This window comes from Salvia splendens, chromosome 9 (genome assembly GCF_004379255.2).
Source record: "Salvia splendens isolate huo1 chromosome 9, SspV2, whole genome shotgun sequence".
Lineage (NCBI taxonomy): Eukaryota > Viridiplantae > Streptophyta > Magnoliopsida > Lamiales > Lamiaceae > Salvia > Salvia splendens.
Genome location: NC_056040.1, coordinates 25,179,019 through 25,192,796, shown reverse-complemented (window position 1 = coordinate 25,192,796; position 13,778 = coordinate 25,179,019). Strand labels below are relative to the sequence as shown.

At 37.3% G+C, this 13,778-nt stretch overlaps 2 protein-coding genes and 1 pseudogene across 3 annotated transcripts; 2 read left to right on the top strand and 1 right to left on the bottom strand.

Moving 5' to 3' along the window:
* Positions 1-19: 19 nt before the first annotated feature.
* Positions 20-3,959, bottom strand: LOC121746880. The gene is made up of 9 exons (XM_042140835.1): positions 3,866-3,959; positions 3,407-3,467; positions 3,175-3,243; positions 2,771-3,093; positions 2,482-2,634; positions 1,898-2,035; positions 1,681-1,827; positions 320-1,503; positions 20-235 (listed from the first exon to the last, which is right to left on the bottom strand). Exons 2-8 carry the CDS (start codon positions 3,447-3,449, stop codon positions 331-333), a joined length of 2,046 nt encoding a protein of 681 aa, XP_041996769.1. The 5' UTR covers positions 3,450-3,467; positions 3,866-3,959; the 3' UTR covers positions 20-235; positions 320-330.
* Positions 3,960-6,608: 2,649 nt separating this feature from the next.
* On the top strand, positions 6,609-9,273 carry LOC121747203. 2 transcript variants are annotated; one of them, XM_042141202.1, is made up of 8 exons: positions 6,609-6,730; positions 6,977-7,024; positions 7,107-7,176; positions 7,485-7,583; positions 8,118-8,383; positions 8,454-8,487; positions 8,564-8,695; positions 8,937-9,273. In XM_042141202.1, the coding sequence occupies exons 2-8, from the start codon at positions 6,977-6,979 to the stop codon at positions 9,116-9,118; spliced, it is 831 nt and encodes a 276-aa protein (XP_041997136.1). In that variant the 5' UTR covers positions 6,609-6,730; the 3' UTR covers positions 9,119-9,273. The 2 variants fall into 2 exon arrangements, with proteins under 2 accessions (XP_041997136.1, XP_041997137.1); XM_042141203.1 differs by having other exon boundaries at positions 6,615-6,712.
* Positions 9,274-11,561: 2,288 nt separating this feature from the next.
* LOC121747295 lies at positions 11,562-13,667 on the top strand (annotated as a pseudogene).
* Positions 13,668-13,778: the final 111 nt, after the last annotated feature.

The following is a 13,778-nucleotide window of genomic DNA, read 5'->3' as shown; positions in this document are numbered from 1 at the left end:
CCAATTAGTAAACTAGATAGAAAATGCAATTCCTGAGCTATATTGCATGTATTGAAGTCAATCCTGAGCTCAACTATAAATTTGTAGTAATGGACTTAACATGTATTGAATTACTATTATCTATCAGTTGCTTCTCTGCATTGTTGTCGTATCCACAGTCGGAGAAAAAACACACACCTTTTTCTGTCTTGTATGAGTCAGGATCAGGGCTTAGATTGTATTTACATATGATGTCCTGCAAAAGAGATGAATAAGAATGCTTAATGTGCAAAGACAAATTAGATCAAAAATGACAAAGGGAGAGAAATGCACGAGTTACCACAGTAACAATCACTCGCAGCCAAGAAGTTTTAGCAGCTCTTCCTTCTTAAGTCTAGAGTAGCCGCGTGTCTTTCGACTCTTTGCAATGGCCCTGAGATTGCTAAGTGATAATTTCTCCATAGTCTTGATGCATGAAGCCGGCGGATTATGGGGCACGTTCTTCGCCCCAGCTGTGGCGTCCTCAGCCATGCTATTTGAGGCATCACACTTCATCTTAGCATGTTTCATCAGGGAGATTTGTGAACTCAGAGGCTCTTGTGACAACAAATTTGATGCTGCAGTGCCTTCTGATGGGCCAGCTACATCGTTTTTACTCACCTGCTGCTCAGTTTCTTTTTTTGAAACTCCATCTTTTTTCGCCCCCATCACGTGTACTTCATGTACTACTGGCTGTGGGTTTTGAACAATTTGTTGCCATTCCTTGCTTTCCTTCTGTTGCACTTGAATTTGACACTCCTCCGATTCCATTCTTTCACTGTTCACTTGCTTGGTTCTGTCATTCAATGAGCAGGGGCCGCGTATCTTTCGACTCTTTGCAATGGCCTTGAGATTGCTAAGTGATAATTTCTCAGTAGTCTTCATGCATGAAGATGGCGGATTATGAGGCACGTTCTTCGCCCCATCTGTGGCTTCCTCAGCCGTGCTATTTGAGGCATCACACTTGGTCTTAGCATGTTTCATCAGAGAGATTTTGAGACCTCCTTTCTGGCTTGTGGTTTGTGCACTCAGAGGCTCTTGTGGAAACAAATTTGATGCTGCAGTGCCTTCTGATAGGCCAGCAACATCGTTTTTACTCACCTGCTGCTCAGTTTCTTTTTTTGAAACTCCATCATTTTTCGCCACCATCACGTGTACTTCATGTACTACTGGCTGTGGGTTTTGAACAATTTGTTGCCATTCCTTGCTTGCCTTCTGTTGCACTTGAATTTGACACTCCTCCGATTCCATTCTTGCACTGTTCACTTGCTTGGTTCTGTCATTCAATGAGGGGTTCTTCATTTCTGTTGCAAGATCCTTCACTGCTGCTTGTATTTGTAAAATTTTTGTATTTCTTCCTTTCGTTTTCACTGTTTTCACTGAAGGCTTAACAGAGAGTGGATTCTCACAGATAGAGCGCTCGTATGACACCCTTGATTTCCCTGCCTTACTCAAAGGTTCAGTTCTGGCTTTCACGTAATCCGCCTAAAATCCAAGATTTCTTAATTAGTCGAAATTGGAGCATTCAAGGCCAAGTTTATAACCATTTCAGATCTTGAATGTATCTTAGGCCATGATTTAGGTGTATCAAATTGGCTGTATATTAGCTAGATATAGACAACTGATGTACTATGGAACAATCATATTATGTCAAACTGTCACCTTGATTTTATGTCGAATCTTGCCTCGAATGACTTTTGCCTCTGAGCTAGCCTTGTCGTAGTTATTTTTCTTCTCTTCAATTTCCCTTGATGTAGCTTTCTCTACAGACATACTTGCACTTAATTCCTTCACCATGGGATCTGGTAGCTGAAAGGCATAGTGAGTTATCAAATGACTGTTATCTAAACTGCGCTCGAAGAAGACACAATTTCATTACCTCTAACTGTGTGTGGAGCAAATTTGGCATTCTCCTTCGTTCTAGAGTGCTTGGCTTATTTACTACCTTTTCAGAGACCTCGTCGCTTGTACACTTGTCAGCACTTGCATCAAAGTTTCTGATAACTGCATCTTTCTTCTGTGTACACGCAGACCTTTGAGGTGAAACCCTTATTTTTAAACAATGTTCAATCAAGCATGATAAACAAAAAGATTCATTCGACAGAATGTATGCAATTTGGAATTTTCCCATTTCAACCACGATAATTGCCAAAGAGACTACAGTTACTTCCAAACAGACTATTCATTGATTAAGCATAGTATCAAACCTGGAGCATCTGCACTGAGGTTTGGACTGTGAATACATTGATTTATGTGTAAATATACTACAAATATGAAGAATGAAAGAAAACTAGATAACACTGGGATTACTGGGAATTTGGCAAATATGTTGCCTAAAAAAACAGAGACAGGAGTAAAAACGAAGTTTAGGCCTCAAATGAGATCAAGATGTAACTCCCATATCGATATACATGACCAGTATTGGAGTACATAAAGAGAACAAAGTTGATGATTTGAAGTTACTTGTTGGGGAAGGCATATTTTCTTATCTTCAAGCTCTGTGGACTTGCCCTTTCTCTCATAGGTTTTGAGCATGATGGTGGATGCATTTTCTTCTGTTTTCTTGTTATGTTCAACATCCGGTGGAACAGGCATCTGTGGCATACTGGTTTCTGCCTGTTCATCATTTAAATAAAATGAGGCTGCTAAAACAAATGGTGATGATAAACTTAGATAATGATGATGCATTTCAATCATGATCAATTCAAATAATATTTGCAACATAGTGATTAAAAAGGCTTATGACTATTACTTGCTCACTCTTTGCTAAGTAACTTTCCATCAAAGGCTTCAGAAGATCATGTAATCTTGGTGGAAGTTCCTCAGTTTCTGATTGGATGTTGTTTCCATTATTGTCCTTCTTCAAGCGTTGTATCAAAATATCAAGATGATCAGTCTTTTCTCTCAAAGAAACAGTGCACTGTTTAGACCACTTCTCATCATCCCAAGCCAGTTGGCACTGAAGCATCAATATATCTTCTTCAAGTTTTACAATATCTTCATCTGCTTTGTCAATCCATATCTTCAGCACTTGCATACAAGATTTCTCATTCAAAGCATCTTCCTCCAGTATATCTTCAGCAACAAAATATAAGCAAACGAATATATTAGTTCAGAGTGAAGAGTAGTAACCAGAGCTTTTAAACGTTGACTTACCATGCCCATGAAAAGGCGAAAAGTCGCTCATCAAATCGTCTTGAGTATGGTATCCGGTCTTGGATGCAACTACAGACAAAATTTCATCAAATAAATGACAATCATAGCATCCAAAACAAAGCTCACACCAAATCAAAGGCGAAAACAAAGCAGATAGCAACTTGAATAGTTGATTTTAGATCACTTTATCCAACAAGCAGCTTCGATCTGTAGTGTCACTGAGGATACTTACAGGATGTTACATCGTCTAATGAGTCTGGAAGAGATAAATCCATGGCTAACGAACCTTGAATCTAAATGAAAACAAACGAGTCACAACTGATCTGTACGGTAGATTAGCATATGAATCAGAGATCCAATTGAAGAGTCACGCATTTCACTACCAGAATGCGTAGTAATCATCCTATACAAATACACCACACATAATCACGAGTGCTGAGAAAATGAACGAGTTCCTCTATCATCAAAATTTCAACCATTCTGAAGGAAATTTTCCACACTCATAAACTGAAAAGGGCACACAATCATCACGCGAACTAACTCTAGTGAAAATCGCTCATGCAAGGAGAAACAGGCAGTAAAATCACGAAATCGAAGGCAGAATGCAAAATTTACACAAGCAACAAAATGCTACTGAAAATTACTAGCTATTATCTCCATACAATCGAAATGCATCGCAGCAGCAACTTACAGTCGGTGGTGCACATGAAGATGAAGCCTCCAATGGAAGAGAGAGAGAGTCAGAGAGGTGATGTTGTCAATTAGCTTTACAACTTTCAACTGCAAATTTGCAGTTTGAAAACTGAAATTTCAGTAAAATTTTCCCCAATTATTTATTTTACCACTTTACTCATTCTTCGTTTCCATTTCACGTCCCAACATTTTTACGTCACTATATTGGGCTATAGCTCTATTTACAGTTTTTTAAGAGGCTAACTTATTATTCCCTTCTACCATTATTTCAGTCGCATTACCATACCATATTATAAGAATAATTCCATTTATGATAACATAAATAATTTAATTTTTATTTTTCTTTTATCTCTTATTTTACTTTTTTTATCGCTTATGAATACATTTTTTTTCTTTTATCTCTTATTTTACTTTTTTTTTATCGCTTATGAATAAATGGGCATAGGTCTATCGTTTTCGAGAGATAATTATCATTTGGTGATTTTGGCGTGATATGTGATTTTGATTTGATATTTAAAACTTCGTAAATTGTTTAATCTTTCAATTTTTCATAATTGAGACATCCTTTTACTAAGAGTATGTTTAAAAATATCTATAAAAACAGAGAAAAGCCCTTTTAATATTTGATTATATTATAGCATCATTTGCATAATTAATATATCAATTGGATATCATAGATGATTATATTAAATTACGAGGGATTGATATATCATAGATGATTATATTAAATCACGAGGGATTGATATAACGGGTGTAATTCATTGTTAACTCACCTATTAATTGCTAACTATAACTAATTTAATACTAAAAGATTTTAAAGATTTAATGGTCTATAAATTGTCATATGTACATTTGTTTTTTATTTTTTAATATTTAACAGATAATAACAACTCTAAATTTAGGATTTTAGATCAAAATATCAACACAGAAATTAAACATATCAAAATCATGTTTTGACTTTTGAATATGTCAACTAAGTTTAATATTTTGACATTTTACATGTATTAAGTTGACGTATTATGTTAGTTATATTGATATTAAACTGTTGTCGAAATATTATGAAAATTTACGAAAACAATATCAAATTTTGACATCAAAACATCTGCATGTAGGATCTCGTTAAAATCCTTATAAAATTATCTTTAAATTGATATATGTTGTGTGAAAAAAAAATTTAATCGAGATAGTTATATGCATTTTAAGTTTTAAGATACTCCTATTTTTCAAAAGATACAGCTAATTTATTGTTAATTGACATAAATATCCTAATTGACATTTTTCGTTCAATGTATTGATACTCGGAGTTGAATAATCTTGGCTCTTGATTAAAAATCTAATGACTATCATTTAGTTGTGGAGTAGTTAGCAATTTAAAGATGAGTTAACAATATAACACACACCTTAATATAATTATATATATTTATGTAGATGTATAATATAAAAATGAAACTAATAAAATTGATTTGCCAAGTATAATCTTGATGTACCTTATACACTATAAATTAAAACTTGGAGCTAATTGGAAAGCATCTGGACAAGTAGAAATATTGATAAGCTAAATACCAACAGCTAATGTTTAATTTGAAATTAGGTAGAAGATAAAATTCACATTAAATACATCATTATACTAGTAATTAGTCAGTAAAGCTTAACGAATTGGTTTAGTGGTGTATGGTATTTTGGGGCATTTTTGTCCGAAAAAAATATTGAAAAAGTATAAAAGCATTTTAACAAAGCAAAATGTAAAGTATAGAAACATAAACAATATTTTAAAAATAAAATTTATAAATGTGTATCTCTGTATTATAGTTATAAAATGTAGTTCAGACTTATAAATTACAATAGGTGATCATTTAAATTTTAAATACATTGAATACATGGCTGCTCCACATCTCTTCCAAAAAGAAAAAGAAAGGAAAGTGCATGTATCCAATGTAATTATGTAAAGTAATGATTGTGTAGCATACACGTGTATTCACTTTTTAATCATTATATTCAATAATTAAGAAATGAAAATTTTCTCATACGATTTCACTTAGTAGATAGCATTAATGATTCGTTTCAATATTAGATCTTATTTACTGTTGTACCAAATCAGTGTTATTAGTTTTCCTAAAAATAATTTGAACTAACAACCTCTGCAATATTATTGGTTGGGAAAAAAAATGAAAAAACATAAAGTAGTCAGACCATGAATAGTGAAATAGGTAATTGATGGAAAATGAGTTATATTTCTGTAAACAAGAAATAAGGTAAAAATGATATAGAACAGTGATGTACTGAATTTAAGAGATGAGTTGTGGATAACCTTAGTTTCAATGTATTCTACATTTATTCTTTTTATGAATAAAAGAGACAAAGAACAGTAAATAATTCATTTTATTCTTTTTGATTCCTTCTGTTCTTGTCTTGCTCACATCATAGGCAATATTTCAAAAATCGAATTTAATACAAAATTTAAACCCCACAATGAGGTTGGTCGATCCCAATTGAACTTTACCTGAATCTGTCATTATGATTTAGCAATAAGCAAAATTATTGAGCTCCCATCATCAATTTCATTGATGATCTTAGGCTACTTTTGGCATTATTTGTTTTAAATTTTTATTGGGCTGGTAAAGTTATTGGACATATATACAATAATTGGGCCATACATAAAGTGAGTAAAGGGATATTGGGCCTTTCTGTATATTAATATTCCAACAAAAATAAAATTCGATTTTGAATTATCGAGTGTACATTCAAATTCTTCGAAACGGGAAAGTGAATCCCGCTAAAAAACCTCTACGTTTGCAGATCTAAGCTTGTTGGTGCGTGTGTGGATCGCGAAAGCATTTACCGAAAGGTATTCATTCCATCAAAGGTGTGTGACTAAATTTCACGCCATTTTCCAGATTAGAGTTTGGTTTTTGCTATCGAAAATTTTGGTTGTGAGGATTTAAATTTTCAATTTTCCTGTGAATTTGTTACATCAGATGCAGTTTTATGTTAATTCTGTCATCATCCAGCTCACTGTTTTGCACCAGGATGAATTGGACTTGGAATTGCGAAATTGTGTTGATAGGGTTTGATGGTTTTTTTTTTTGGTTTTTTCTGGTGTGGATTTCAGATGGAAGCTCTTTACTCGAAGCTGTACGACAAATACACCAAACTGAAGGTCTTTCTGATGCCCGTTCGTTTAATAAAAAAATTATGTATATCTGTACTGAAATTAACGTTCTTGCTGTTTTCTGATGCAGAAGGAAAAAGAATACCAGTTTGACGAGCTGAATTATGAGCAGGAAGTGAAATTCTTGAAGTATGAAGCTGGTATGGGAAAATATATGCATCTCCCCCTTGTTTCGAGCTTATGTGCCAGTTAGCATTTATTACTTGTAACTTGTTAGTTAGTTCCCAGTGTTTTCTTGCCACTTGAAACAAGGAACTCTTGAACATTGCAATTTTTAGCCTTTTATAAGTAATTAATTTGGTTGGATTGAGTTTTGCTTTTAAAGAATGGTGAGTTCCAGTTTTTACCATTGCTGTTATGAGATTATTATTTTGTAGTACTTCTATTTGCATTAGTAAAGCATGTTTAACCTAATTGATTTAAACTCTCCATATATCTGTCAATACAGCTGCAGATGAAATGATCCATTACTTGAAAAGTGAGAATGAAAAGCTCCATGAACAACATATTCACTTCCAAAAGTTGTTAGCGGAAGAGAACCAAAAGAGTGAGCAAAAAATTACTTCACTTACTTTAGATATCACATTTTTACTATTATCAACTTGCACTTCTCCATTTCCCAACATGGGAAAATGAAGGGGAATGTCTGCACAGGAAGTCCACTGGCCATTCTGTGTGGTTATCATTTCACATACCGTAGTAAATTTCCTTTTAATTGCTGGCACAAGAAGTGAAAGTTCTCCATTTGGAGCCAAAAACTAGGTATACAAGCTTCGTTTTGCTTTGATTTAGTCTGACGTGGTCTGGATATATGCACACAAATTACTAAGGAGTGAATCATGTTTCTTGAACTCTAACCCGACTTCTTTAATGAATTAACCTGCACTACTTTAATGATTGAGGGTTGGATTATCATTTCTAAATTATGCTTCCTGCTTTCAACAGGAATTCTCTAGTTATAGCTCTCCCTTTGCACATAATTTTTAACATTGAGTGTTCAAAAGTCCGTAATTTCAAACATTGAATGTTCAAAGTCCTCTAATATCTTTAACTACTTACTATATTTCCTAAACATTTTTAGATAAGGAACTCAGTGAAGAAATTTCAAGGCTCCAAGACAAAAAATGTTCAAGCTATACTATGCCCAAGGAAACTGGACAGGAAAATTTACACAATACCCCTGGGGAACAATCGCAAGGAACATCTCCTGCAAAATCATCAAAAAAACGTAAATATGTCCATATTAGTGAGCATGCAGCTGCTCCATATGTTGATGTTGAAGTCGACCATCCATCAGGTCAACTTGTTCCTAGGGACAAAAGCAGCGGTGCCCCAAGCATCCAGCAGGTACCTAAATTATACACATTCAGGTTAAAATGTATTCTTCACCACCTAACATTTGATAATTATGATTCAGCCTGCCTGCTGTCTAAGAACGACCAACAGTTCAGGTATTTCCTTAAAGGAATCATGTCACTTCATTTTGCTACAGGCCATGAGCTTAACACTCTGACTTGCTACTGGTAGGTGGTGATGCTGCAGATACAAGCTCATTCAACTGCATGTTTCAATATCTTGTAGAGTATGTAGTTGGCCTCAAAGTTTCCCCTGTCGCTAAAAGCAACGAAGTGTCCATTTTGGCGCGTCACCAATCAAGTGGTAATATTATTTGGCTTTATGATTTGTTCCTTTTCTATGCATCTGCTTAATGGCCTTTGATGTTTCTTAGGTCACTTTTATTAGTTTTTTATCCTTTAATCCGAAATTTGCCATGAGTTGTAAATGTGGATATTTCCATTGATGGTGTTGCTCGAAGAGTGTATGTTGCCTTATCAGGACCGAACTGCTGTTGAATATATATTGTCGGAGTGAAAGTAGATATGGATATTGTTTATTGCAGGCTACTCGTTCAGCTTGACATGGATAACAAAGGCAGATGGAGAAGTTGAGCTGCTATACCGCGTTTTGTCCCTGGGGACTTTCGAGAGGGTTGCCCCAGAATGGATGAAGGAAACGCTCATGTTCAGCTCCAGCATGTGCAGTCTCTTTTTTCAGAGGGTTTCTCGTGTTATCAATACTTAACACTTCTACCTCTTCTACCTTACTTCTTGTTCAAATTGCTGTAACTTATATAGATCAAGATCAACAATGTATTCATTTCAATGCTTTGGAGGAGTGAATCGCAAGAGAATGCAACTTTAATGAAACATCAACTCTCCAAAATCTCATTTCTTCATATATCATACTCCTACTTGTGAAGTTATGTCTAAATTGTTGGGAAACGACACATACAATACAATGATGCAATCAAGAAAAAATCAATAAAGGATACGAGAAAATTGTTTAGCAAATTTGTTATGATATGTCAAGCTAAGAATTTTCATTGTGGTTTTTGAAGATTATACAAAGCCTCTGATGACCATTGTGCTTTCCAACATGACAATCAGGTTGAGGATGAAAAGCAGATTTCATACTAATTCAATAAAATCGTATATATCTGATGTTGGCAAGAAAGAAAAGCGGCATCTACATGAATTAAGAAATAGTAGAGTGAAAAACAAATTAGACATTTAGTAGATCTACGAGACACACTTATTTACTAGTAGTACAATTTATTTTTGGATAATGAATCACACTAATCCATTTCAATGATAATTCATTTCAACATTAACTATTATTGTAGACTCAATTTTCAGTACATTTTTTTTAACTTTTATACTTAATTCCTTAGAGCATTAGCAATGGGGCGCCCTAAGGGACGCCCTAAAGCCTGCTCTATGCACCGCCACGTTAGCATTTTATCCTCCTACCCTTCCACCTGCAATGGGGCGCCCTATAAGCCGCCCTAAACATTTTCTTTATTTGAATATTTAAATAACTATAAAAATTGTAAAAAATCTTAATTTCATTTAAAATTAATACATTACAATACGAATTACAAAAAACACGCATTCTCAACGACGGCGGTTACGGGCCCAAACTTCTTCAACTATGTCGTTCATGAGCTCAGCATGGCCTTGTTGGTTGCGCATTAAGGCCTGTCTAGACAGAACCTCATTGAAGCCTGTCGGTAATCCTCGAGCGTGGGGAACGGTCGCCGTACTGGAGCTAGAACCACCTTCATCATCGGCCCAATCGGTGACGCTTCCACCTTCGTGTTCGACTATCATGTTGTGCCAGATTATGCACTCATACATGACATCGGCGATGACTTCCTTGAACCAGAGACGCGCCGGCCCTTTCACTATTGCCCACCGTGATTGGAGCACACCAAATGCACGCTCCACATCCTTCCGCGCCGCCTCCTGCTTTTGCGCAAATAAAACTCTCTTCTCACCCATTGGGCAGCTGATCGTCTTCAGAAAAATAGGCCACCTTGGGTATATGTCATCGGCCAAGTAGTACCCCATGTGATATTGGCGCCTGTTGGCAGTGAACTCGATGGCCGGGCCTTTGTGATTGCACTGCTCGGTGAAGAGGGTGGATGAGTTGAGGACGTTGATGTCGTTGTTCGCCCCCGCTACACCGTAGTAAGCATGCCAGATCCAGAGCCGATAGTCAGCGACAGCTTCGAGGATCATCGTCGGGTGGCTGTCATTGTATCCACTAGTAAATTGGCATCTCCACTCCCTCGGACAATTCTTCCACTCCCAGTGCATACAGTCGATGCTCCTTAGCATCCCAGGAAAGTCGTGCGCCGTCTCGTGCATCTTCATCAGGCCCTGGCAATCCACAGCAGTCGGCTTTCACAAATATGTGTCGCTGTAAGCCTCCACAACTCCCTTACAAAATCTCTTCAGGCACTCGCGGCCAGTTGTCTCCCCGACGTGAAGGTACTCGTCGAACATGTCCGCCGTGGTGCCGTAGGCCAACTGCCGGAGTGCAACCGTGCACTTCTGCAACATCGTACGTCCGGGTCTACCGAGGCCATCTTCCCGATACTGGAAGTATTCATCACGTGACTCCAACGTCTGGATAATGCTGAGAAAAAGATAACGATGCATTCTAAACCGGCAGTGAAAAACAGTCGGGGCCCACCGTGGTTGATCGGCAAAATAGTCTGCAAATAGACGTTCGTGAGCTACGGCGTGTTCGCGGCGGACAAATGTCCGACGTCGAATAGGCCTGGGGATCTGCTCCGCCGCCTCCTCCTCGCGCTGCATTTCGGCTAAGCAATCCGCCATTGCGTCATTGACGGCATCGAATAAGGCTCGCGTCAAGGTCCACTAACGCCCTTTGAGGTACTCCAGTCGTCGTCGTGGTTCATTTTTGTTTGTGAGAGATTATCGAAATATTCGTATGGAATGTGAGAGATGAGAGAAATGTTCGTATGAAAAATAGAATGACAAACGAGGTTTAAATAGACAAAAATTCGCAGAAAAAAATGAAAACACGATGCTTCGGACATCGTCCGCACACCTACAGTGGGCGGACAATGGCGCGCCCCTATCGTCCGCCCATAGCGGATGCTCTTAAAAATATTAGGAAAGGGGTAATCAAATTAAACAACAAACAGAAATTCAAAACCAAATCACGCACACATCTCAATCTGAAAATAATTAATCTTGAAATTGCAGAACACGAAAATCTCTGAAATCAATCACCAGAAAACGTCGAATGCGAAATGAGAATCGAAATCGAAATAAACAATGTCATCTAAGAAGGACACAGTGATCATCACGAGCCTCGTAATCCACCAACATCGGCGTCCTCCTCCTCTCCAACTCCAACTATGGCTTCTCCTTCCCGATCTTCCTCAGCTACATCTCCATCCTCTTCCTCAGCCTCGTCCCCGTCCAGCGCCTCAAATCTCGCTCCCAATTCCTCCGCATCGCCACGCTCGGCCTCGTCTTCTGCGCCTCATCTCCCTCAGGTATTTGCCGGTCTCCTTCAACACCCCCTTCTTCACCGCGCTATTTGCCTATCTCATCACTCGGAAGCGAGAGGCCTGGGCTACCTATACCTATCATCATTGCCAGTGGGGTATGTACCTTGATCTCATGAAGATTTGAATTGAATTTCCTATTTGTTTTGCTGCATCATATTTTATGGATGGAAACATCCGCATTTTGATTTGTCCTTATTCATAGTAACAGCCATTGATTTCCCTTTTCTTCCTCACTTCTTCACTTTGTTGCTAATTTTGACTCTTCACACCATATCTCTCGTCTTGTTACTTTCTGTGTTGATGGTTTATTAGTGATTTAATGTTAGATGTTTGTTTACCTTATTTCTAGTAACTAATTTATTTCCTCCGTTCCGCCTTAACAGAGGCGTTTCATTTTCTACACTTGTTTTGAAAAAAATAAACAAAGTTATAATGGCACATGTTTTAGTATTATGTTAAAGTGGAGAAAGTATAAAGTAAGACAGAATAATATAGAGAGAGAGGGTCTTCTTGGGCATAAAATGAAACGCCTCTATTAACATGGAACGGAGGGAGTATCTTTTGTTAGAATGATACTCGTTTTGGGAGTCCCGGTTGTGTTAATGTGATAGTGGAATGTGATCTGATAATAAAATAAGAGTGAATGAGTTAGTGGAATGTTTAACCTACTTACCATTTATAGTAAAAAGTAAACTGAGACTAATTGTGGATGGACCGAAATAGCAAACCGGGATTTGACCTCTGTTGCACATAACATTCACAAATTCATTATGCAGTTCTCTCTACTTTCAGTAAATTTGCAGAAGTTGCAATGTGGTCGAGCTACTACTTTTTTTGGCTCCCGTGATCATGGCTGTTCTAGGGTAGGGTGGGTTGATTTGTGGCTTCTGAAATCGCATTAGTTTGTGGTCTCTTGTAGGGTGAGCCCAGCCTCCATCTGTACGGATTTATGTGTGTATAAGTGCAACCGCGGCGAGAGCCTTCAAGTCAGTGCTTCAGGGGGTCCTTCATTCTAGTGAAGGGTAAGTACCTAATCACATAAATTTTTTTGACAGATAGAATATGGAGAATCAGATATGAAATCTTAGTTTTAGGTCAACTCCTCTTTCTCAAACAGTAGTTGATTGCAGGGAAAAGCTCAACTCGATGAATTTGATGCTTTATGTGGCACCAGTTGCTGTTGTAGTTTTGCTCCCTGCTGCGCTTGTGATGGAGCTCGGCGTGTTTGTTTGACTTAGTTGTCGCACATGGAAAGGAACATAAATTCATGTGGATTCTACTTTTCACCAATTCAACCATGGCTTATGGAGCAAACTTGTGCAATTTCCTGGTGACTAAGCATACAAGTGCCAACAACGCACATAGCTCTGTGTCATATTTTACCCCGTTCCGATCAGGTTTTAGGCAATGCTAAAGGAGCTGTGGCTGTTGTCATCTCAATCCTCAATTCCAAAATCCAGTCACCTTCATTGGTATTTGCTGGTTACACCATGACAGTCATGGGGGTCATTGCCGATGGAGAGTCGAAGAGGAGACAAAAATGAGCCCTCGTCGTTCGTCGTTCTATCCTACGTTCTGTAGGAATACAGAGGCTATTGTTGTAACTGCAGCCACAAGTGACGTAAGAGTTGTTGAGCATAATCAGCTTTAGATATTTAGAAATAGAGTTTGATTTTATCGCAGTGCCACTTTGTATTATGTATTTTGTTGCCCAGAAATGTAAGCTTATGTTTAGTAGCAAAATTTTGGATTTATAAGACAACAAACATTAACATCAAATAAAAGCAGAAACTTGAATAATAAAAGTAATAAATAGTTCGAATTCATCGTTAAGATTCAACAGCAGATCCAAAA

What these genes read in the sequence shown, in the direction of transcription:
- LOC121747203 (XM_042141202.1), top strand. Translation starts at nt 6,977, where the DNA reads ATGGAAGCTCTTTACTCGAAGCTGTACGACAAATACACCAAACTGAAG. An exon ending in ACAAATACACCAAACTGAAG is followed by an intron (nt 7,025 to 7,106) that starts GTCTTTCTGATG and finishes TTTCTGATGCAG; the next exon opens with AAGGAAAAAGAATACCAGTT. An exon ending in ATTCTTGAAGTATGAAGCTG is followed by an intron (nt 7,177 to 7,484) that starts GTATGGGAAAAT and finishes CTGTCAATACAG; the next exon opens with CTGCAGATGAAATGATCCAT.
- LOC121746880 (XM_042140835.1), bottom strand. Translation starts at nt 3,449, where the DNA reads ATGGATTTATCTCTTCCAGACTCATTAGACGATGTAACATCCT. An exon ending in TGCTCCACACACAGTTAGAG is followed by an intron (nt 1,828 to 1,897) that starts GTAATGAAATTG and finishes TATGCCTTTCAG; the next exon opens with CTACCAGATCCCATGGTGAA. An exon ending in AGATTCGACATAAAATCAAG is followed by an intron (nt 1,504 to 1,680) that starts GTGACAGTTTGA and finishes CTTGGATTTTAG; the next exon opens with GCGGATTACGTGAAAGCCAG.